We start from the raw sequence: 22,628 nt of genomic DNA, 5'->3' as shown, positions 1-22,628 counted from the left end.
CAAACACAGGGGTATTTCTCAATAATTCTCTATTATTCCAATAGTTACATACACATAAAGAGAATAATTGGTTCTATAATATATTCATGCAAACATTTTATTGATATCACACACTCTAAAATCACATTTCTAACTAAACAATATTAAAACTAACACGCACCCACTCAACTTCCATTCATACTATTATAATACAAACACCTGAAAACATTGTGACGCTGTATATATACATATACCAATACCTAATACACCATATTTTAACACATTATTTTGTCCATGTGTGCCCAGTATTATATGATGTTTTATAATATTTTCCTCAATGTTTCTTCATCTTATAATACCATGTATCCAATCTTGTTTATAGTATTTTCCTCAATGTTTCTTCTCTTCTAATTGCCTTCGCACACCACGGGCAAAATCACCCCGATCCACTCGGGTTTCTCTCCAATTATTTTTACATAAACATGATTCCTTCCAATTCCTATGTTCCGTCCAACGGGGGACAGCAGTGGCAGTCATTGGACTATTTTTGCTGGGGTCCCACAGTTGATTACCGTGGTGGCCTAGCCCCTCTGAGGATAGCTGCCAGTGGCAGATTGGTTGCTTCTGAATCTCAGTGATCAGGGATGGTAACTCAACTACCAACTGGAGAACTGAAAGGTTTTTCAGGATCAGGAGACCCTGATTCCTGTTGCTTTCCTTCAGGAAGGGCAGATTCCACTGGGTTTCAGGATGGGTTCCCCTCTGGATGGCTGGTTGTCCACCCCCTGCAAGGGGTGTCCCTCGTTCATTTCCCAGAGAAGGGATGTCACTGCTTCTGACTGGTGATCACTCTCGGTTCCTCACGGGCTCCGGGAGCCAGTCAAGTGGTAGTGCTCTCTTTAGGTCATCCTAAGGCACAGCAGGTCTGTTTCATGAGGGAGCCATTCCAGAGTAGCTCTCCAGTGAAGATTAGGGGTTTCTCCAATCCAGGAGTCACCTTTGATACCTGCTGAGCTCAATGGGAATTTTTTGATGAGGACCACTATTGCCAGTCATTCTCACCTCAGGGAGGAGGGTTATAGTCCATCTAATTGGCAAGTATGCCTTTCAACCTATCACCATATCCCTGACTGAGAGAGTTGGGGGGACGAGGAACCCTGCAACAGAGGTGCTGCTCTTTGGTTGCAGTGGCTTGCAAGCTGTACTTCCCTATTTTAGGGATATTCCTGTCTGTGGACAGGGGAGTCACAGTTCATGCAACGATTGTTCCATTTACTGGACTGCATGCTTCCTTGGGGGATGTATATGTAATCATGGCTGAGGTATTAATACCTACGCCAGGTTTGTGGCAGTCTGTTCCAAGATCGCCCTTGCCCTGCCCTGGTACCCTTAGAGTTTCCAGGCTGGTGAAGAAATCCTGTTTGACAGGGGTCTGCACTTACCCCTAGCTTCCTGTCTCTTGGTGGAGTGTTTCTGGATTTCTTCCCTGGGCGATTCGCTCTCAGTTTCAGCTGTTCCAAGCAGGCTGAGAGCTCTACCTCAGTGGGTAAATCCCTACTAGAATCAGCAGCAAGTTATTCGCTTGGGGTTGAGATATACAACCTAGCGACTTCTGCTTACCCCGACAGTCTAGCAGACTACCTCCTTGTGTTCTTCGCTCCTTATGACTTCCAGTTGGAATGTTAAAGGAGGGGAAGAAAATCTAGGGCATTTGTGGTATATCTTAAGTGTATACCTGCAGGAAAAGATCCACCACTTTTCCCTATATCTTTGCCAAGTTCTGGCCAGTACTGCCTTTAGCTTTTCTCACTTCACTAGGTTGTCCAAAGTGTCTTCCTGCTCACCTGAACTATCCTGTAGTTAGGATGGATAGCTCTGCCCTTGACAGGGTGCACTCTGGGTGAGCTTCAGGCTTAACGTATCTCCCTCGGGGGTTTGGGCTAGTGATCCCATTCAGGGATTGCCTTTCATCCCCTGAAACTCTTGATGCTGACCTGCATGGTTAGCTATGTCTGGTGCTTTGGCTTGTAAGGTCTGTTACAGACCCTACCATTGTTACTGATTATTTTTCCAAGCATTGCTTGGGTTTTTCTGTCCATTGTGCCTATCAGCCAAACATGAGCACACTTCTACAGCTGCATTCTGTTCTTCGGATGCCAGTGGACTGCAGTTTCTTTCTGGGCTCTTGGGCCCCAGTTGGTTTTTCAGTTGTCTTGTAACAACGAAGGAAACTGTGCAGTCTTCGTCCAAGAGTTCTCTAGTTTTCATTTCTAGACTTTTTCCCGTATCCAGGAAGTTCTAGATCTACTGTTGTCAGGGTTTCCTGATCTAAAACCCTGTTTGCAATGTTTTCCGTGATGCGGAGTATGTTTCTTGCTGACACTTGCATCACTCCTCTGCCTTAGGTGCCCCTGCTACGCATGGGGGTTTTGTGTCTCAGTTGTTTCTATGGTTTTCTCTTTGTAGAACCCAAATCTTTTCCTGCCTGGACCCCTTTGTGGCTCGGCTGCCTCAGAGGCAAAAGGAAGAGAGGTGGTGCTTTCGATATGGTGCGGTTTTCCGCTTTGTCCTGCTCGGACAGCCTATAGCTTGGGAATCACCCGTGTGTGAGGACTATCATCCTGCTTGATCTCCGAGAAAGCAGAGTTGCTTACTTGTAACAGGTGTTCTCCGAGAACAGCAGGATGTTAGCCCTCACAAAACCCACCTGCCTCCCCTGGGAGATGGTTTCTCCATGTATGAGCTATATCATGGACTGAGGGACTCTGCCTAGAGGGCAGGGTGATGACTACAGCTGCACATGCTCAGTAGAGCATGTTTGAAAGTTCTAGAATCTTTGAGATCAAAGTTCCGGACTGGGGCTCCATCCAATGATATCACCCATGTGTGAGGACTACCATCCTGCTGTCCTCAGAGAACACCTGTTACAAGTAAGCAACTCTACTTTCCTCATAGGAAAGCCCTTCTATCGCCTTTAACAATTGTCGCCCTTTTCTATATCTGCTATGTCTTTTTTGAGATGGGACGACCAGAACTGCACACAGTACTCAAGGTGAGGTTGCACCATGGATCAATGCAGAAGCATTATGACATTATCTGTTTTATTCTACATTCCTTTCCAAGTAATTCCTATTTGCATTTTCGATTGCTGCCACACACTTTAACTGAGATGTCAAATGTATTGTGCACAATGATGCCAAGATCCTTTTCCTAGGTGGTGACTCCTAATATGGAACCCAGCCTTGGGTGCACCTTTGCTGGTATGGAGAGACAGAGTGTACATTGCCTATAGTCCACTGTCCTGTGCTACAATTATCAATCTCATATACAGAAAGGATATTTATTCCAAATATATCCAACATACCAGTGCATTCAGAACCAAAAGATTTTTGCAAATTTTGTCCCTGTGCCCAAGCATCTGTGGAGAAAGCATATGTTTGTATTGCCTACTGGGGCAGTTAGAGAATGGTATTCTCTGTCTTCTCCCTTCATCCTCTTCCAAGACCAACTCTGCTGACAAATTCTGAGTAGACGAGAGGTCACACTTTGTGCCAGACACCCTATGCAGCATAATAATATGTGATGGACTCGCAGGCATTGCCAAAATTCTCCCATGCAGGAAACTGAACAAATTGACAAGTCAAGTACAGGCGGAGATGTGAGGTGATCCTGGAGTCCGGAGGGACATTTTTGGCCAATCCTGGTTTTTGAATTCATATCCCAGTGCATTGTGGACATTGTAGTCCTGCCTCTTCCACTTGCAATCTGTACTACAAGCAGTGCAATGCATCTGGAAGGAATATCACAGGAACCAAGAAGAACCCAATGTCTCCCTGCAAAACCCGGGCTACATCACATTTCTAAACCTGGAAGGTAGAAGGAGGAAAAGAAGAGCTGAAATTTAAAATGCTACTCATGAACGCTATGTAAGCTGCAAAAATGCTTTAATAAAAACCATGACGTGACCTACTGTGAAAACATCAGCGACTCTTTGGCTGCTTGTAGTGGTTGCCAAAAGACACAGTGCCTGCAGCAACTCTGCCAAAATATTTCCTAACAAACAGCCTTCAGTTTAGAAGGAGACTTGATTCCTCAGCTGTTCTAGACATATTTCTTTCCTGACACACATCCTGGGGCCTAGTCTGTAGTATTAGGTCTCCTCGGATACAGGCATGCTCTCTCTGCCATAAGGAGCTCCCGCGATCTTCTCTCCAGTATAAGGTGTGCTCTTGTACAATAAGCTTTAACATCCACAGCCATAAATGCCTTTTTCTCACAGACAGAAAACTCAGATCTGCCTTCCAACATTCTTACAGAGAGGGAACATGAGTCATAAAATACACAAGCAGCAGCGGATCAATAAAGGTCATCTATGATCATGTATTTTTCAGGACAAACGGCTGACAGTGACCTAAGACGTGACTATATGTTTAACAGAGGACTGCCCCAGAGGATCACTATGGATTTCCAAAATAGTAAAATAAATAAAAATAAGAGTTAACCGTGAGGAAATTTACAGTTCCTTGCTAGAATTTGATGTTTTCATTGCCATCTTTGATAATTATCAGTTTAAAACTCCCCCCCCCCCACTGTTCAGACCAGAGCCGTAGTGTGCCTATTGCCAACATGGCCATGGCCATAGGCGCCGTTACCAAAAAGCGCCATAGCACCTGCCATGTGCCAAGCAGAGAAGAGTGGGGCTTTTGGGTCCTCAGGAAAAGAAAAAGCAGCACGGTGCTGACAAAATCAACAGCATGGTTGGTGCGGGCTTAGTAAGTGGAAAAGTAGTGCAGCCCCGCCGGCAACGCTGCTGATTCTGGCAGGGCTTTCCTTACCATGCCGTCAATTTTGGCGGGGCCACGCTACTTTGAAGGAGAAGGAGGAACATGCCCTGCTGGAAATAGTCCAGTGCTAGAGCTGGCTTGGCCCAGTGGCCAGAAGTCATTCCCTTGGCCTCAGGGGCTGAAGGAGACTGCTGTTGCCTGCTAAATCAAGGAGGCAGTGAGTGAGAGAGAGCATGTGTGCATGTGTGTGGGAGAGTGAGTGTGAGAGAGAGCATGTGTGTGGGACAGTGATAGAAAGCATGTCTGCATGTGTGTGGGATAATGAGAGACAGCATGTGTACATATGTGTGGGAAAGTGAGAGAGTATGTGCAAGGGAGAGTGAGAGAGCATGTATGCTAGTGTGTGGGAGCGAGAGAGAGAACATGTGTGTGAGAGAGAGAGCATGTATGCGGGAGAATGAGAGAGCATGTGTGCCTGTGCATGGGAGAATGAGAGAGAGCATGTGTACATATGTGTGGGAAAGTGAGAGAGAATATGTGCATGGGAGAGTGAGAGAGCATAAATGGGAATTTTTTACAATCTTTAATTTAATTGTTGGGTGTTATTTGATGTGTCTATTTTGAAATATTTTATTGATGTTTGGAAGATTTTTATTTTAATTATTGAAAATTCAATTCATTAATTGTTTTGAATTATTCTTTTTATTGGAATGATTTTCCTCATTTTGCTTTATGAGGAATGGTAATGTTTCTTTTTTTTTTTTACATTATTGCAGTGCATACAGAATTTGGCTTGTTGCAGTTTCCAGTTCAGTTTTTGTCTGTACATTTCTATTTATACTGTATGGTCTCTTTATTCTGTATTTGAGGATCTATCAGTGTTTTACATGTGTGACTGAAGTGAGTTATTCCATTGGTGTGTAGTTTCTATGTAGGGATCTGTAGCAGCTTGGCTTGTTCTGTTTTCCTTATAGGGGTTTATTACTATTTTGGGCCTGGTGTAATATTTGCAGTATTTCATTGGTAGAGTTGTTGCTGTTTGAGTGCTGGCAATTTGTGTGTGTTTTGGTATAGACATTCTTTTTTTCTCGTGGCTCTCTGAGGCTCATGCCCATGCCCAAGATGCATTACAGGAGGCCTAATAAAATATAGGTTCCAAGCATCTCTTGCTTTTTTGCAGGGTGTTCTGGTTGGCACCTCAGCAGTGCATGTAAATATAATATACATATTGTAAGTGATAGTTTAACTCAGAAGACTGTGCTTTGATTGTTCTTTTTCATGTAAATCTATTATAAATGCATAATAATTGTGTGTGTGTGTGTGGGGGGGGGGGGGTGCAAGGCTGTAAAGTTTTCCTAGGGCACTTAATACCCTTGCACTGGCCGTGGGCATTGCTGTACAAACATTGAACAGACTCTCCCGAATCGTGGTGCCATGTGTTGTATAATAGGTGAGGGCGCAGTTTTTCCACTTGGCCATAGGTGCCAAATTGCCTGGCTACAGCTCTGGTTCAGCCAGATTATAAAACTTTAGAATAAAAAAAAATGTAAACCTGGGGCAAACAAAACTGACCTGGGGACATTTTGCCAAACCACGAGACCGGGTATTTTTGAGGAGGGTGAAAAGAATCGGACCTACTCACATGGGATTTGTTTTTTTTTTTCCACAACCTGCAAGGGGATCCAAATGTATTTATAAAAACATTCAACTTGCACCCAGAACATGTGAATCAAGGCGTCTGCGCCCCTTCCTAACGAAACGTTTTCCCTCCACGATTGTGAAAAACTCTCCCATGGGCTACTCCTATCTCTGCAGGCTCCCGATTACGAAGAACGCTTTTGTTTCCAAAGCAAGCTACTCCTCCATCACACAGAATAAATTACAATTTGACATTAGCCCTCTGCACACTCGGATAAGTATTGCAACAATGTCAGGGCGCTCCTTTGCGATTGCAGAGTCCCACCCGCCTCGATCGTCCCCTCCGGCGGCAGCCTTACTACAGCTGCTCGCCGAGCTGACAGCAAGCGAAAGCAGCTCTCTAAACCTTCCTTGTGCCCTTCCCTTTTCCCCTCTATAGGAGAGCTGTGGATGCCTTAACAGTGCTTTGCAAATTAGTGACCCTATTTATGGAGAGCGGCTCCCAGCCCCCACCCTCCCCGTCACACACAACAGGGCTCTCTGGCTGAGCAGCCATGAATGTCTGGACCTGCACATTCCTTCTGCCCCTCCCTCTTTCCACTTCCTCTGCAGCTGGGCTCACGGCTGTCACTTGAGAGCAGCCGCATCAGATCCATCTTCCTCAGAATACGGGACGGGGGGGATGCCTCCCATTCCTGGTCAGGGAATTACGTCTTCTTTTTATTGACCTTAAGTAATGCACAGGCTGGGGGCTCCCACTTGCCTCTCGTTTACATTTTTGCGAAAACAAAAAAAGAGTCACAGAGAGTGGGGCAGCGCCCCCGGATATGAAATTGGTAACAAACCACTGGTCTTAAGCCCTTGGTTCTTATTTCCCTAAACTGCATTTTCACTGCTTACGTTCTTGTCGCCCTGTTGATTTTAGTAACAAGAGACCCAGAATGACTCCTCTTCCAAAACCTGGAACGTGTGCACAGGTTCCAGCCCTTGCTGTACAGTGCAAACTTCCAAACAACTGCCTTATTCCTGTTCTAGAGACAAAATGATTAGGGAAGAGGATAATTTAGTCTCCACTCGTGTTTAACAGTTATCTGTTTGTGTATCCAGACGTCGTCCTGCAAATGTACTCACGATGGTCTGCTAAACCAGAAGGGCAATGGTTTAGGAGACTTCTGTCTTCACAGTCATCTCTGCTATTTGCTGGGTTTTCAGTGCGCCATATGCTGAGACTCTGTTGACATGCTATGCTGTCACCTGCTGATGGTACAAGAAAACTGCATCAACAGGATATGCTGGGAGGTTCGCTCCAGTCTGTAAGGACACTCCATTTTCCGTCGGCAGCTCTCAGAAATACCTGCAGCCCCAGGCTCATCTGTTTGTCTCTCCAGAGTCTACAGAAGGCCTGGCCTTCTTGTCTGCCAATTCTGCCGAAATATTCCAAGCAGGACTCGGCAACAGATATTCTTAGCTCCATTTCATTTTCCAATAAGTTGCATGTTTTGCAATTCTTTTTAATAAAGGTTTTAGGAAGCTAAGAGGCAAGCCTGACTTTGCACGGCTGAATAGAAGTTTAGCTCTCTGGATAGCGTCACGTACAGCGAGAACAGAATAAAAACCATGCCTGGCAGAGCAATGGTTTGGAAACCATGCCCCGAAAGAAAGCAATGGCTTAGGTCAAGAGGCCATGCCTAGAAGAAGGGCAGTGGTTTAGCAGACTATGGTTCTGTATCCCACCTCGACTCCCACTTCTGCATCTACCATTCAGACTGGAAGGTTAGCTCTCTGCACCTGAGCAGTGCACACACTTTATGAAGCATATAGGACCTGACTAATTTTAGAAAAAAAAGAGTCATCTCATATAAACAGAGTCCTTTGTTTTCAGTTTAAACTGATTTTCACCCATAAATTCCTGGATTATTCCGAAAGTGACTTTTGCTTTAAACTGATTTTTGCCCTAATTTTAGGCTGTTTAAAGAGTAACTCGCAGTGTTTCAAAGCCTCCAACAACTGCTGGAAGACAGTGCGGTCTAAAGCACCTGCAACGTTTCAAGTCCCACCCCTTCACCAACAAAAGCACTTGCCCTTCAGTGCCTCTGATGTGATGTACCAAGTCCCGATTCCCCAGGCAGCCAAAGTGCCCAGGGCTTGGTGCCACCAGTGCAGCATTTGAAACGGGCCATGACCACCAGAAGCACTTCCTGGCCAACTCCCTGACCCCCACACAAAAGCAGAAGTGCAGCACTGCAGAGCTTGCTGCTGAAGGAGAGAGGAGAAGCCTGGAGCTGTTACAATGGGGTGGAGGGGAAGGGGGAGATTCTCGGGCATGTGGGGAGAGAAAGGGACATGCTAGCAGGGGATGGGGGTAGAGATGGGGATGCTGCTGAGTGAGAGAGTGGGAGAATCTGGTTAACAAACTTTTATTGTACTGGCTTCTGTCCACCAAAATAAACTCTGATATTTACCCTGAAAAATGAGTCATTTTTTTTCACCGATTTTCTTCTGCTTTTGTTCTTGCCATAATAAACTCTGATAAATTCACAGGAAAAAAAAACAAAACTGAAAATGAAGGTCCCTATGTATAAATTTCTGGACATCACTTGCTTTGTTCTTCCTACTGCCCCACCCTCATCCCATTACCCCCACACTTACCAGCATCATTGGCAATGTCTGTGTTCATGATTCTCTTGCTTTCTGACTCACAAGTTTCTTCCTGCAAGAGAAGAATGAGAAACCTAAGAGTTCTGGTTTAAATTCACAACTTTACACTCTGGATCACCCAGTGTGGACAATTAGAAAGAGACTGAACGTTCTTCAACAAAACTATGACTTATTGAGATATTCTCAGAAAGTTTGTATTGTAATCTGTGTGATTTATTATACTTTAATGCAAATTATTTTGTAAAACAGAAACCTAATTCATAGTAAACATAGCAGATGTTGACAAAAAAAAAGAACCGGTCCATCAAGTCTACCCAGTTATTCTGTCCACGCTGCTAAGGATAGATCTTGGCTGCCTGCCAACCACAGAGTACGGCTGCCTGCAAGATCGTTCCTTCTCTAGGAGAATCCTTTTTGTCTCATTCATTTATTCTATTCTATCTTGGACAAATGAGCATATAAGATCCCCACTTAGTTCCCTCCAGTATCCCACGTCTAATTACATGGCTCTTGTAATGCATCTAAATAGCCAGCAATGCTAGTGTGGCTGTTGCCTGAACATCTGGTTCCTGGGTCTCACCTGCACTGCCTGTCAGACAGATCTGACTACATACGCACCTATGTTTCCACTAGGACTTCTAGTTAATACAGTACTTGTAGCCTGACAGACAGACTCAGCTGGCAGCTGCTAGCTAGTCAACTCTACCATCACAGTCTGCCAAATACACCCAGCCAACGAGTTTCCTGCATTTCTGCTAGGACTTCTAAAATTTCAAATTAACTACATTGGCCTTCATTCTGGCAGCGACAAACACTCACTGTTCAAGCATTCAAATACAGCACTTAAAAGACATTTAAATCCATTCAGCTAGGCCGTGCTTTCTACTATCCCTCCATTTTTAGAAAATAAGGATCCTCTGTGCTTATCCATGCCCTCTTGAACTCTGGTACTATTTCAGCCTCCATTCTGCACATCCGTCACCCTTTCTGTGAAAAAAAGCAGTTCCAGACAATGCTCTTTAATCTTTGAGCCTCCTATCATGAACCTTGGTCTCAGAACTTCCTTTCCCTTCAAACAGGTTTGCTTCTTGTGCATTATTAGTATCTTTCAGCTATTTGAAGGTCTTCAGGGAGGAGAGGAGAGGCAGGGGACATAGGATAGAGAATACATAGTAAGATCTCCGTCTCATCTGATAGGGTTTCTGATGCCAGCTTGCACCATTTTCGTAGTCCTTCGCTGACCCGACTCTACTCCGGCTATATCTTTCCAGAGATAAGGCCTCCAGGACTGACCACAATACTCTAGGGGTGATCTCATAAATCGCTTTCTTTTTTTTCTACTACTTTTGTTTGTCTCTCAATTGTGTATGTTTTCTGTGTCATCAGGCCCAAACCTTGGAGGGCACAGGATAGAAATAACTTTTAAATAAATAAATACTACTTGGTCCTCTTCCTATTCATCCTGGCATCCCTCTGGCTTTACCCACCGCCTTGTCACACAGTTTCACTGTCTTGAAATCATCGGATATAATCACTCTGAGGTCTCTTTCCAAGCTGCCTGATTTAAAACAAAAAAAAGAGAGCCCTTCCCCCATCCTGGTTTTCTCCTACTCTTTCTTGGACTGCCCTCCCCCCAAGGAGATCCCCCCTCCAGAACTCCCCAAGCTTACCCACGATGTCCACGGCCCAAAGAGGGTCAGGAGTGATTCCTCAATTGCTCCTGTTCTGCTGGTTCCATTATTCCAAAATAGTGCCAGCGGTCTCAGCCCAGCTGGTGCCATTTTGAAAAAGGGAACCAGTGAGGCAGGAGTGACTGGGGATCAACTCCTGCCCTTCCTAAAACCCCAGACATCGTGGGTAAGCTGGTGGGGGTCTCATGGAGGTTCAGGGGGATGGGAGATGGGTAGGAGAAAGCTAGGGGGAAGGGAGGGGCCCTTTAAAAAAAAAATCAGCTTGGTATTTTTAAAATGATGGAATATTTTGTGAAAAACTAAAATCTGAAAACCCTCCCACAACAAAATGAAAAAAACAAAACAAAACCCTATGCAAACACCTAGAAACTGACTATTTATTGTGAAAGAAAGTAAAAGGTGTGACTGAATAGATGAATTGTATAAATGTGCCAGAATAACGACCATTACGAAGAGGGATTTAAACTAGGTAATGTCAATTCTGCTTTGAAAACCAAAAATTCCTACTTGTTGACCTCATTGGTGAAACAGCATTTCGAAAGGTGTGTAATGTGCTCAGGAACATTTTTATCTAAGAGCAAAAACTGTTGCAGTTCAAAGGAAAATGAAGGAATCCCAATGAAGTAGGAAGATGCAGGATTTGGTCATCTTCCCAGAATCATCTATTGAACTACTGCTGTTTATCCTAGCAACCTCACTGGCCATCCTCCAGGGATTCAGTTCCTTCCTCCAACAAGACCGTTTACAAAAGAAAAAATAGACTTTATAAGGCAGATTGCCAAGATGAGTCACTGCATATATGACTGCGTATCAAAGATCATGTCAAAGTATCATACAAGGGCACTTCCAAAAAATAGATATTTTGGGATGGCAGGGGGACGCCAGGATTGGTGCAAGAATATTTGGCACCATAGGCAAACTTTCCATCATGGTGTCCCCCTCCCCTAATTTACCTATCGGCGGTAGCTCCTGCTGGGGGCAGAGGCTCCAGCACGGTGCTCCCTTCTTTGGCGGTATTAGTTCTGGCACAGCCCCCCCTCTGTACCTCGTGCTGGTGGGATTTTGCCCAAATTTGGTGGGCTAGGTGATCGCGTAGTACGCCTCCTAATGGAAGCACTGAAGAATGGAGCTCCTCCATTTGTATGCAGATAGGTCCCAGCCCTTGCTGCACACTTCCAAATGCCTCTCCAAGAAGCCTCATCTGTATTCTGGAGACAAATTAATGGAGAAAGGACACCTCGGTTTCCACGCTCAACAAGGGGGCTTATTAGCGCCAAAATTGATTTATTTTTTTTTTTAGTGATGTGGAAATCCAACCATTGACCTGGATTGAAACCCCCGACATCTCTCAAGGCTGCCTTTTTTTTTTTTTTAGTTGGGGTGAGGTGGGGGTGGGGAACCAACCAAGCTCCACCCCCCCTGCTCTCACCGCCAATGTCTTACTTTACATTCACAGTTAAGTCATTCTTTCTTACATACATTCCTCGCATAAATCATAACGTACAATTATTCGTGCTAGAAAACCAGATACAGCTGTATTATCCGCACCCCTGTTTTCTGTAAACCGACATGATGTGAACGAGTTCATGAATGCCGGTATAAAAAAACCTTAAATAAATAAAAATAAATAAATAAATAAAACGAGAAAAAACAACCATACTAATAGAAGTGTCAGTACCAGGCGACTATTTTGTACTCTGTATGAAGAGAGAGCTCATCAAGAACCTAGAGATGGAATCAGAGAGCAAGAAAATGTGACCTAAAGGCACAGAAACTGTCCTAACTGTTTAGGCACCACTCGCCTGGCTAAAAAGTACTTCCAAGCTCACCTCGATATGATGCCTGTATATATTACACCATACATGCTTCATAGAGAAGCCGTTTTGCACAATGCAATTATTAAGGAGGGCACGTAAATTTGAGTGACAGATCATACTCAACATACCTTGGTTAAAGAGTGAGGTTCATTGTAATCAATGTCTGTGCAAGACAAACCTAATATAAATACTGTACCTCCAGTTCTTTAAATGTATGCTCTGTATCCACAGAATCTCCCCACACAAATACACACACACACACACACAGTCACACACACACACACACCTCTCCAACAAGGGGGCAGAGCCGGATATTTTCCTGCACACCTCATCATACACAAAAATTCTGCTGCCATCTAACAGAAACACAAACTTCCTCCACTGCTAGGCACATTGTGAAATACAAAATACTGAAAAAAAAAAAAAAAAGCACTCAACAAGTCAGCATACCACAGCAGCACTAACTTGCAGGACTCAAAAAGCCACAACCCTACCTATGAAAAAAGCAGCACTGCAAATATTGCACCAGGCCCTAGAATCCCCTATGTACAGCAGCTTCGGCCCTTGCCCCACCTCTCAGTGTCTCTCTTTCTCCCCCCCCCTCGAGAGAACAAGGGGACGGGAGAAGAGGGGGAAAGGTCTGGGGACAGAGAGCACACGGTACAGGGAGGACGGATGGAAAGGGAGAATCTGGGATGGGGAAGAGGGAGAGTTGACCCTACCCCTACTCTGGGTTCTGCTCCTTTTCACATCCCCCCCTCCCCTCCCCAGCCTCTCTTTCTTTGTCATCCCCAATACTGCACATTCTCTCTCTCACACACACAGAGCTCCTGCCCTATACCCACCAGCTTGCAAGCCTGCTCCATCAGTCAATCATCCCAACCAACTAGCCCCCTCCAGTCTTGCTCCCCAGTCAGCCTCTCCCCAATCATTTCCTCCCCAACAGCCAGCCAGTTAATTCCCTAGTCAGCCATCCCCAAGTCCTGCTTGCCAGCCTACAGTCCTGACCCCCTCCCAAAGCCAGCCAGCCTCAACAACCCTTAGCCAGCAACCAGCCTTGACCTCCTCCTACAACCATCCAGTCTCTGACCCTTCCTTCCTTCCCAGCCTTGGATCCTTCCTCCTCACTCCCCAGTCTCAGACTCTTCCTGCCTTCCCTCCCTCCCTTCCCAGCCTTGGACCCTTCCTTCCTTCCCTCCTTTCCCAGCTTTGGACCCTTCCTCCCTTCCCAACCTCAGAACCTTCTTTCTTTTCTCCCTCCCTTCCTTGCTTACTTACTGCTTAGCCTCAGGCCCTTCCTTCCCTCCCTCCCCAGCCTTGGACCCTACCTTCTCTTTCCAGTCAGCCAAAAGCCTTGGAACCCATACCCCCCATCAGTTACCCTGTAGCACACAGTATCTTCTTCTGTCCCCAAAGTGCTCAGTTCCTCCCTGACACAGTCAGTGCAGGTTTCTGCATGTTCGTGCTGGTCTCGCGAGACACACAGATCAGCACATGAAATCTCATGCTGACCTGCATGTCTTGCGAGAAGAGCACACGCATGCAGAGAGCCGTGCAGAGTCGAGCCAGCAGTGAGCACTTCTGGGATGTCCTGCCCCGGAGAAAAAACTGGACAGGCCACCACCCCGTTCCGATGCCTACGCTTTCACATGAAAATAAGCATCCGTCGTTACCAGTCTAAACAAGACTCCATGTTTCTTTATTAGAATAAAAACAACCAAAAAAATTGTGTAGATTGATTAAAGTTTTGGTGCTTTCTATGTATCTATTAGGAGACCTCTCCCCCATCCCCAAGCACCTAAAGTCAACTCTTAAGTCTACTTTGAGACAATTTGCTGAAATTAGAAATTGTCATGGGTATTCAGAGAAGAACAGAGTGACCTGTCACCACTTTCCTCTTGGTTATAGACCAAAATATTGCATGCATTTCCAAAACCTTTGGGCTCCCAGTGCTATACCTAGCCCACTTGTATCTCTGACAGATCATTTCTCCTTTTTTTTTTTGTTTTGTTTTCCATTCCTGGTTAATAATTAACACATCAATAGTATAAGGAACAATAAACTGCAGGGAGGACAATACTATGCATATACCAAGTTGGAATGAGCTGACCTTATCTTGCTTCACTGCTTACCCCTACAGGCTAGTGTGTCCCCTTGTAGGACCCCAAGGACCACAAGTCATATAGTTCTAGCTGTTATAGTCCTCTCCTGATGTTTGAGTGTCCAGAATTCCCTGACTTCGGGGAAGACTACTCTAAGCCCTGTGAATTGTTTTCATTTTTAATCAAGCATTAAAGTAAATGGTAAACCGCACTAATGGTTATATTAGATGCTAATGTGGTTTCCAATGCAAACTTTTACTGGTTAAAGATGGAAAATTTGATGAATAGGTTCCTATAGCTATTTTTTTAACTATTTATTTATCATATTTTAACATAACAATATTCAAGAAAAATACTTAAACTGAAAATACAAATGTAGGCATACAAGAAAAATGAAAAAAGCAAACAATTGAACAACAAACAAAAAATATATGCATATATTATGTTAGAGGAAGAGCAGGTAAATGAGCCCCAGATGTGGTCAATGTAGGATCCATGGTTTTATGGGATTTGTTTCTCTCAGCAAAAAGGAATGCATGCGTATACCTTCAAAAGTTCAGTCTGAAACCATGCACAGTCAATATCAAAAAAATGTATTTTTAATGTAGCCAGAACAGCATCATAGTTACATAGTCATAATGAAAAAATGCAAACACAGACTATGTTTCACTGTATTGCATCAGGAGGGACAGAGGAATCTGAAAAATAAGAGAGTACTCTATCCAAGGACAGATCAAACAGAACAGCACAGACTTAGAGAATCCATACAGAAGACAAAATAGCTGTAAAGTAGCTGACAAGAGAAAACTTCTCAAAAGTCTAACATTGCAGACCTGGAATAACCACAAGTTCTTTTAACTTTAGGGACAGTTGAAAAAAAAAAGCACTAAAAAGAACACATGACTTCATATAGCCAATCAGCACAGAGAAAAGAAAATGTTTTATAAATGAGCAGCACATGACTAAAAGCAACCAATCAGAAAAGCAGTATAGTAATTCAAGGCAAAAAAATACTAAGCTCAAGCCCAACCAAAAAATCTAGATGGACAGGAAAAAATGAATGGTGTGTACTAGAGTCTGTGACAGTATCAGTGGGATTGTATTATTGAATAGGATGCAGTATGTAGCTGAAATAAAACAGAGAACTTTCAGACTCATTTTTATACTTTGTTACCAGCAGATTCTGCTTTGGACTTGCAAAGAATAATTTTTGCAAAGGTACAGTTTGAGCTCGATAGGCATTATAATCACACCCCAGAAGCCTGAATTTGTAAAGGAAAAATATCTGACAGTACCTGTTTTCCACATCATTCCCAAGTTCATAAATCCTTAGCCAACCCCTTGAGAAACCCTATCATCTCTGGGACTGGCTCACTTCTTGAGCTGCTAAGGTGGCAGATAAATTTTAGCAAACTTTTGTACCGCTTGAACCTTCTTATATACAGGATTTTGGGCTAGAGTTGCCAACTGGCTCCAGATTTTCAGGACAGGTTGATCCAGTCCTGGCTTTATTCCCCTGCATGCAGGTACCTATAGCCTTGCTTTTCTTAGGGAATGCAATAGGGAAATCAGAATAAGTCCCAGCATGCAATGGGGTAAAACCAGGACTGGGAAGTGGAGGAGAAGGGAGTACTCAATGCATTTAACTGGAACTGTTTTCTTTCTTGCTCTGTCTGCAGCGAATTCCGGGGTAGGGGATCTGCCCCGACGGTGTCCCCATAATTGACTTCAGGGACTGACATCATCAAGGAGGGTCCAAGAAGGGCCCTCATAAAAACCCGCTTTGCGGCACGCAGCAGTTGCCGGCACGCCACCCAAGCCGCGCACACCTAAGGGGTGCGCGGCTTTCTTTTGAATCCGGTGAAATAAGAATTATTAACTCCCAAGAAGTTCTCCTACACTTAGGGCCTCATTTTCTAAACGGATCGCACGCGATACCAAAATGGGGGCGGAGTCGGCCCCGGAAGAGGAGGAGTCGGGGCGTCACCGGGGCCGACTCCGCGAAGACGCCGCGGACGACGAAAAGGTAAGGCCCTTTTCGCGTCCGAGTTCGCGCCCAATAGCTCCACCTTCTCTGGTGGCGCTATTGGGTGCGAAACCGGCAGTGAACGCACGGCGACGGTGTGATCACTGCTGGCTAGTGCAGGCCCGCCCCTCGTTTCGGCCCCCCCCGCCCCTCATTCCCTAAAGTATCGCAGGCCTGCGATACTTTAGAAAATGAGGCCCATAAAGTAACTAATCTCAGTAGTAATTCTTTTGTTGCTCCTTTCACACTGCCTCCACTTGTTATAAGTCTCCTTAAAGAAACGAAGGAAGGTGAGCTTTAAGCTCCTCACTGTTAATTGACTTTAAATATATATGCCTCATACGAAGCGAAAGGGCAGGGTGCGAATAGCTACTTCTGCAGCTGCCATGCCTATGCCTTCTCAAGCAACTATTGAGGGGTTTTTCACTCCAACCCATGTATCTACCCCAGGAGCGTCTTCTGTGAGGATGGGTGAGGAGCACACCCAGGCCTCCTTAGATACCTTAACATCCTTGAGCCCTGGGGCTCCTGAGACTGCTTCTCCTCCACTAAACACCCATATCCAGTTACAGGACTGGTCAGTATACCAAAAGGAATTGGTTACTAAACCGGTTGCAGAAGCTGGACCTGAGACATCATCAGAGGATGTTATAGGTAGAGGCGTAATAGGAGGGATGAACGCCTCCATTGTCAACATGAAGGGAGGAGAAGAACTGACAAACGAATCCAGTAGGATTGTGATAATTTGCCAGGAAGGAGGAGTGAGGGATTCTCCTAAGGAAAAACTGGTTAATTTATGAGTACTAAATTTCCCGAAAGTAAAATTGATTTCTCCTTGGGAGCAGTTCAAGAAATATTTAACTGAAGTTTTTCAATTTTCAAAGGAAAGTATGCCAGCAATATTAAAAATTTATTTTGTGTCCAAAGCATCGAGAGAACAAGGGACCGCGAGGGAGTCTGATGTGGTAGTAGAAGATAAATTTAACTGAATTTCTTGAAACTACGGAAGAGGAACAAATAGAATATCGAGGAACACTTTTGGTGACTTTTGTAATATCATCATCAGATAGAGATTCAGCCTTAAATATGTTCTTCCGGAATAAGAATAAATTGTTTTGGGGGCAAAAGATTTGGGTCTTCCCAGACTTAACCAGGGTCATTCAAATTCGTAGGAGAAAATTTCTAGATACGATTCAAGAGGTTAGGCAATTGGGGGCCAGGATGTCTGTTAGATACCCTTGTAAGTGTTTGGTATATTTGAATAATACTAGATATCTTTTCTTCGAACCTTCTCAATTAAGGTTCCTATTAGATAATCTGGGAATTGGGAGGACTGACACTCAACCTACTCAGGAATAAAAAATTTGGGTAACCCTCCTTTTCTTTTTCCAAAATTCATTTTAGTTATTTTGTTCCTATTAAAATTCTGGAGACTTATATACCTGCCTTAAAGTAATTAGGAGAAATTGGGATAGACAGGATTATATTACCATTTACTATTATAAGTATAAAAGTAGAGTAACAAATCTTATACTGAAGTGGCCATGTAATACCTGGAAAACCTTTTCTGTATGATTATTGTGAAACTGTATAAAGAAATAATAATTAAAAAAAAACAAACCCCAGGACTGGAACAACCTGTCCTGACAATCCAGATCCAGAAGTCAGTCCGAGGGCAGGCTTAGAAGGCAGGGAGAAGGACTGACACAACAGGGCAGGCAGGAAGGCAAAGGCTAGGTTAGACGAGGCAGGCTAGGCTGGAGAGACTAGGCAAACATAGGATCAGGAAGCAGCAACTCACACTAAACACAAGATACAGGCAACCCGTTGCTGAGGCATCTGCTGGGAGTCTGTGGTGGCCTTTTAAACCTGGAACGACTGATGTCATCAGCAGGCACCGAAGCCAGGTTTCCCGCCTCTGGCCCTTTAAGATGAGACATGTGCCCCGCGTACCTACGGAGACTACCAGGAGGGGCCAGAACATGGCAAGGAGTAGCAGCATAGGAAGGAGCGTCCGAGCTGGGGCCTGCTTTTGCTGTGCGGTGTCAGGGGTGAGTGCCGCGGCTCATAAGGCCTGCCTGCAAGCCTTGAAATGTAACATCTAGTTCTTAAGCAACTAAATCTCAATCCAATAATTGTGTACCATTATCGCCCCATGTTTAACCTTCCCTTTTTGTGTAAAATCTTAGAGAAGGCAGTTTACAAGCAAATCCTCCCCTTCTCAACAGGGCTTGATGGATTCTGGAAGGGTTGTGGCACAGAGATAGCCTCTGAATGGCATCCAAATGCAGGTGAATAGAGGAAGAGATGTGCTTCTTAAGGTAGATATTAAAAAAAATATCCATTTAACCAAGTTAGCTGGTTAGAGTTATCTGGCTAACTTAGATGGCATATTCAGCAGCATGGCTATGCTGCTGAATAATATCCCAGATAAATTGCTACTTAGCCGGATAAGTATTACTCAGCTAAGTTTAACCTGCTATTGAGCAGGTCTAACATAGCCAGATAACTTAACCAGCTAAGGCTCAATATTGCTACTTAGCTGGATAACTTATCCGGCCAAGCAGCACCACACCATTATTGCCTGCCCGCAAGTTAGCCAGCTAAGAACGTATAACTAGATTCATCAATTTGCTATAAATATAGCAAAAATAGCTCCCGCGATAAAAAAAAGGGGCGTGTTTAGGATAATGTGCTGCCAGAGGCTACAAATAGCTAAATAACGCATGTGGGGTAATTTCATCACATGCAGCGTTGTTTCAACGCACGCAATGCTACAGCAACGCACACAGCGCTATGTCACCGCATCGTGTGCTGCATTATCGCACAGTGCGTTATTTTTCCAGGCTATATATACAGCCTTCCTGCAGCTGTCTCTTTGAGGGTGTGTCAAAGCATGGTTTAGAGGAGAGGAGGGTAGTTGTGGTACTAGGAGATAATTTATATTGCAAGTTCTGAGTGTGTTGTCTTGTGATTTAATGTTCTTCCTTTTGTTAACCTTTACCTTTGTCTTTAGTCTCTGTGTGTGTTTGTGTGTGTGTGTGTGTGTGTGTGTGTGAGAAAGTTTTGTCTTTTTCTGTAGTGGAGTGAGGTGGTGAGTGGAGGAGGTGGAGAGGATGGAGCGTGAGAGGTGTGGGGAGAGAGGAGAGGAGGGAGGAGAGGAGGTGAGAGGATGAGGGCAGGAGTTTTAGGGGAAGGAGGAGTGGGAGTCTGAGTTGGGAAAGGAGCAGAGAGAGGCAGCTTGGAAGGGATGGCAGGAGGTGGGTGGGGGAAGGGGATAGGCAGGCAAGCATGGAGGGAGGAGTAAGCCAGGCTACAGAGACTGAGAGGGCAGAGGGGAAGGGAGTTGGCAGGGCAGGGCGGGGAGAGTTGAGCGGGATGGAGAGTGAGGACAGGCAGCCAGGCAGAAGGATGCGTTCATCTCCGTGCCATAAAGTTCAGCATCATAGAGAACAAAATGGTAATTGCAGGAGTCCTGCAAAACTATGTCACGCTGTTTGGCAACCGGGCGGCAAAAACATCAAAGGCAGCCAAAGGCCAGATCTGGCAAAACCTAGCCCAGGCCATCACTAGGCGCAGTGGCATATCAAGAAGCGGGGAGCAGGTCGCCAACTGGTACAGAGATATAAAGTCCACCTTAAAGCCAAGGTGGCAGCACAACACAAACAGTGACGGATGACGGGAGGAGGAGCCCCATGTCCCATTATCATCTCCGAAATGGAGAATCGACTAATCCAAAGGCTGGGACCGGATGTATTTGAGGGAATGAATGAGTGACTGGACACAAGAGCTGCAGCCGGTAAGTTCATCTTACCTCTAAAAGGGCAGGCAGCAACAGTGTACACATCATTCGGCATCAGATGCTCACAATGCCAAGTTCAATGCCCCTGTTTTATGTAACTTTGCTTGATTCAGCCTTCTTGTTCTTGGTTACACTTGTTTTTCCCCCAAGTTCCATGTAAACCGGCCTGATGTGAATTTCTATTCGTGAAGTCCGGTATAGAAATATATATTAAATAAATAAATAAATAAATAAATGCAAAGAAGCAAAGTGCACGTCTGATGCCAAAAGAAAATAGGGTATTTACTCCCATTGGTACTTATGTCTTATGCTTTGTTTCCACAGCTCTTGCCCAACAAGCTACCGGTCCCAGCCAGGATGCCCCAGGGACCAGCCAGCCACCACCAGATTTTGAAAAGCCTTTTGTTATGAATGCCCAGATGCAGGTCAGCAGTGAGGAGGAGGAGGAGGAAGGGGAGCAGCAGGAGCAGCTACAGGCTGCTGGCGCATTTATGATGCTGGAACCCCTGGGTTCACCCAGTCAAATAAATGTCTCCCTCAATCTCTCCCAGTTAATGGAGGAGCATAGCCTAGAGTGGGTGCCTTCAGGATCAGCTGAAGGTCGAGCCAGCACACCACAGCGCCATCCGGAACCACCACTAGTCCACCGGGAGGAAGCCACAAGCCGGAAATGCAAATTTTGCATCCACAAAGCCCAGCACCACCAACAACACAGCCACTACCAGCAGCACCAGCATCACCCCCACCTGAAAAGTCCATGCAGGAGCAGCTGCACCAGCTGCAAAGGAGCCACGTTGAACACCATAGACACATACAGGCAGAGCTAGTGGGGCTAAGAAGGGCTGGAAACAGAGAAAACAGGATCCTGCAACAGCAAACAGTAACCCAAACCCGCAATGTCACAACACTGACAGGAGCAATTAATACCCTTACTAATGTGCTCACGCAGATCCTCCAAAGGATGCCAGAGCCGGAATCTGAGTCATCAGTGGCATCACCGGACGGACAAGGGGTAGGCCCTCCAAAACCATGCCCCCTCCCCCCAACTAGCCAGCTGCATCATGGCAAAGGGCCATGAACAACATAACCTGCCCCCCACCCTTCTCTTCCATTAGAGCACTGCATTGTATCTTTGTAAATTTGAATATGGTTACTCGTGTTATTATAAATACTTATCTGGTGATGTTATTTTAGTCACTTAATATGGTTATTCTCCGTCTCTTTCCATATCAGTTCCTATTTTTCCCTCCCTAATTCTTTACTTTCTCTCTGCCCCTTCATCCTCCTCCCTTCTAGCCTACTCCCCTTTCCCCCCATCCCCGTTCATTGTAGTTTTCCATTCTTTATAGTTAATTGTAAACCGGCGTGATGCTTCCTACGAATGTCGGTATATAAAAGTTCATAAATAAATAAATAAATAACCACCTGCCATCTAAGGTCAAACTACCACACTTATAGGACAAGTCTGGCCTGGGCTCTGCACAGAGTTCCTATGCCGGCTAGATGGAAAAAGCCTCCTGGGCCCATCCTCACTAGAGTTCCTGTGCCGGCATGCAGAAGGGAGTTTTAACTGTGCTTTTTATAGGTTCTGCAGACTAACTGTACTGCCCTCCTCCACGCTCTGCCCATATTCCATCTTTCTTAAAGCGTCATCCAGTGATGTTGTAGCTGCTGCCTTTTCTCATCATGTCTCATCTTGTTGCGTCCGTCGCTGCTCGACGCCCTCACTCCGCCCTCTTTACCTCTGTGGCGACTCCCTCTGGGTCTGATGGACGGTTAGCTGCCGCGGTGTCTTCTTGGCGTCCCCGGACTGGCACGACGCTGCGGATCCGCCATGTTGCCTGATGACGTAGGGCGCGCGCGCACGCTCCGATTGATGTGCCAGCATGGGCGCGAACCTTGGGGGCGTTCCCCTGGGATGACGTCATCCGCTTCCAATATAAAAGGTCTCAGTATTCGCTAACGGATCGATTGCTGGGGATTGCTTCGGCTTTACTCCCAAGCTACTCTGCCTCCTCGGACTTACCAGGGGTACCCGCTCCCCGGGGGCCTCGCTCTCTTTTCTTTATTTCAGATTGCCAATAGGAACCGACACTCGCTCCTCAAGGGCCCATGTTCCTGAACACTCTGA

The 22,628-nt window shown here is 45.2% G+C and overlaps 1 protein-coding gene across 6 annotated transcripts in view; it reads right to left on the bottom strand.

The window, feature by feature from the left end:
- Positions 1 to 22,628, bottom strand: part of MXRA7 (matrix remodeling associated 7) — a 113,265-nt gene that overhangs the window by 40,659 nt on the left and 49,978 nt on the right. For all 6 annotated transcript variants that reach the window (XM_029600414.1, XM_029600419.1, XM_029600413.1 and 3 more), the window contains exon 2: positions 9,051 to 9,111. In XM_029600414.1, the coding sequence (XP_029456274.1) occupies positions 9,051 to 9,111 (61 nt within the window). The remainder of the gene's footprint in view (positions 1 to 9,050; positions 9,112 to 22,628) is intronic.

Source organism: Rhinatrema bivittatum, chromosome 4 (assembly GCF_901001135.1).
Source record: "Rhinatrema bivittatum chromosome 4, aRhiBiv1.1, whole genome shotgun sequence".
Lineage (NCBI taxonomy): Eukaryota > Metazoa > Chordata > Amphibia > Gymnophiona > Rhinatrematidae > Rhinatrema > Rhinatrema bivittatum.
Note: the sequence above shows the minus strand (reverse complement) of the source record. Positions and strands in the feature narration are given on the sequence as shown.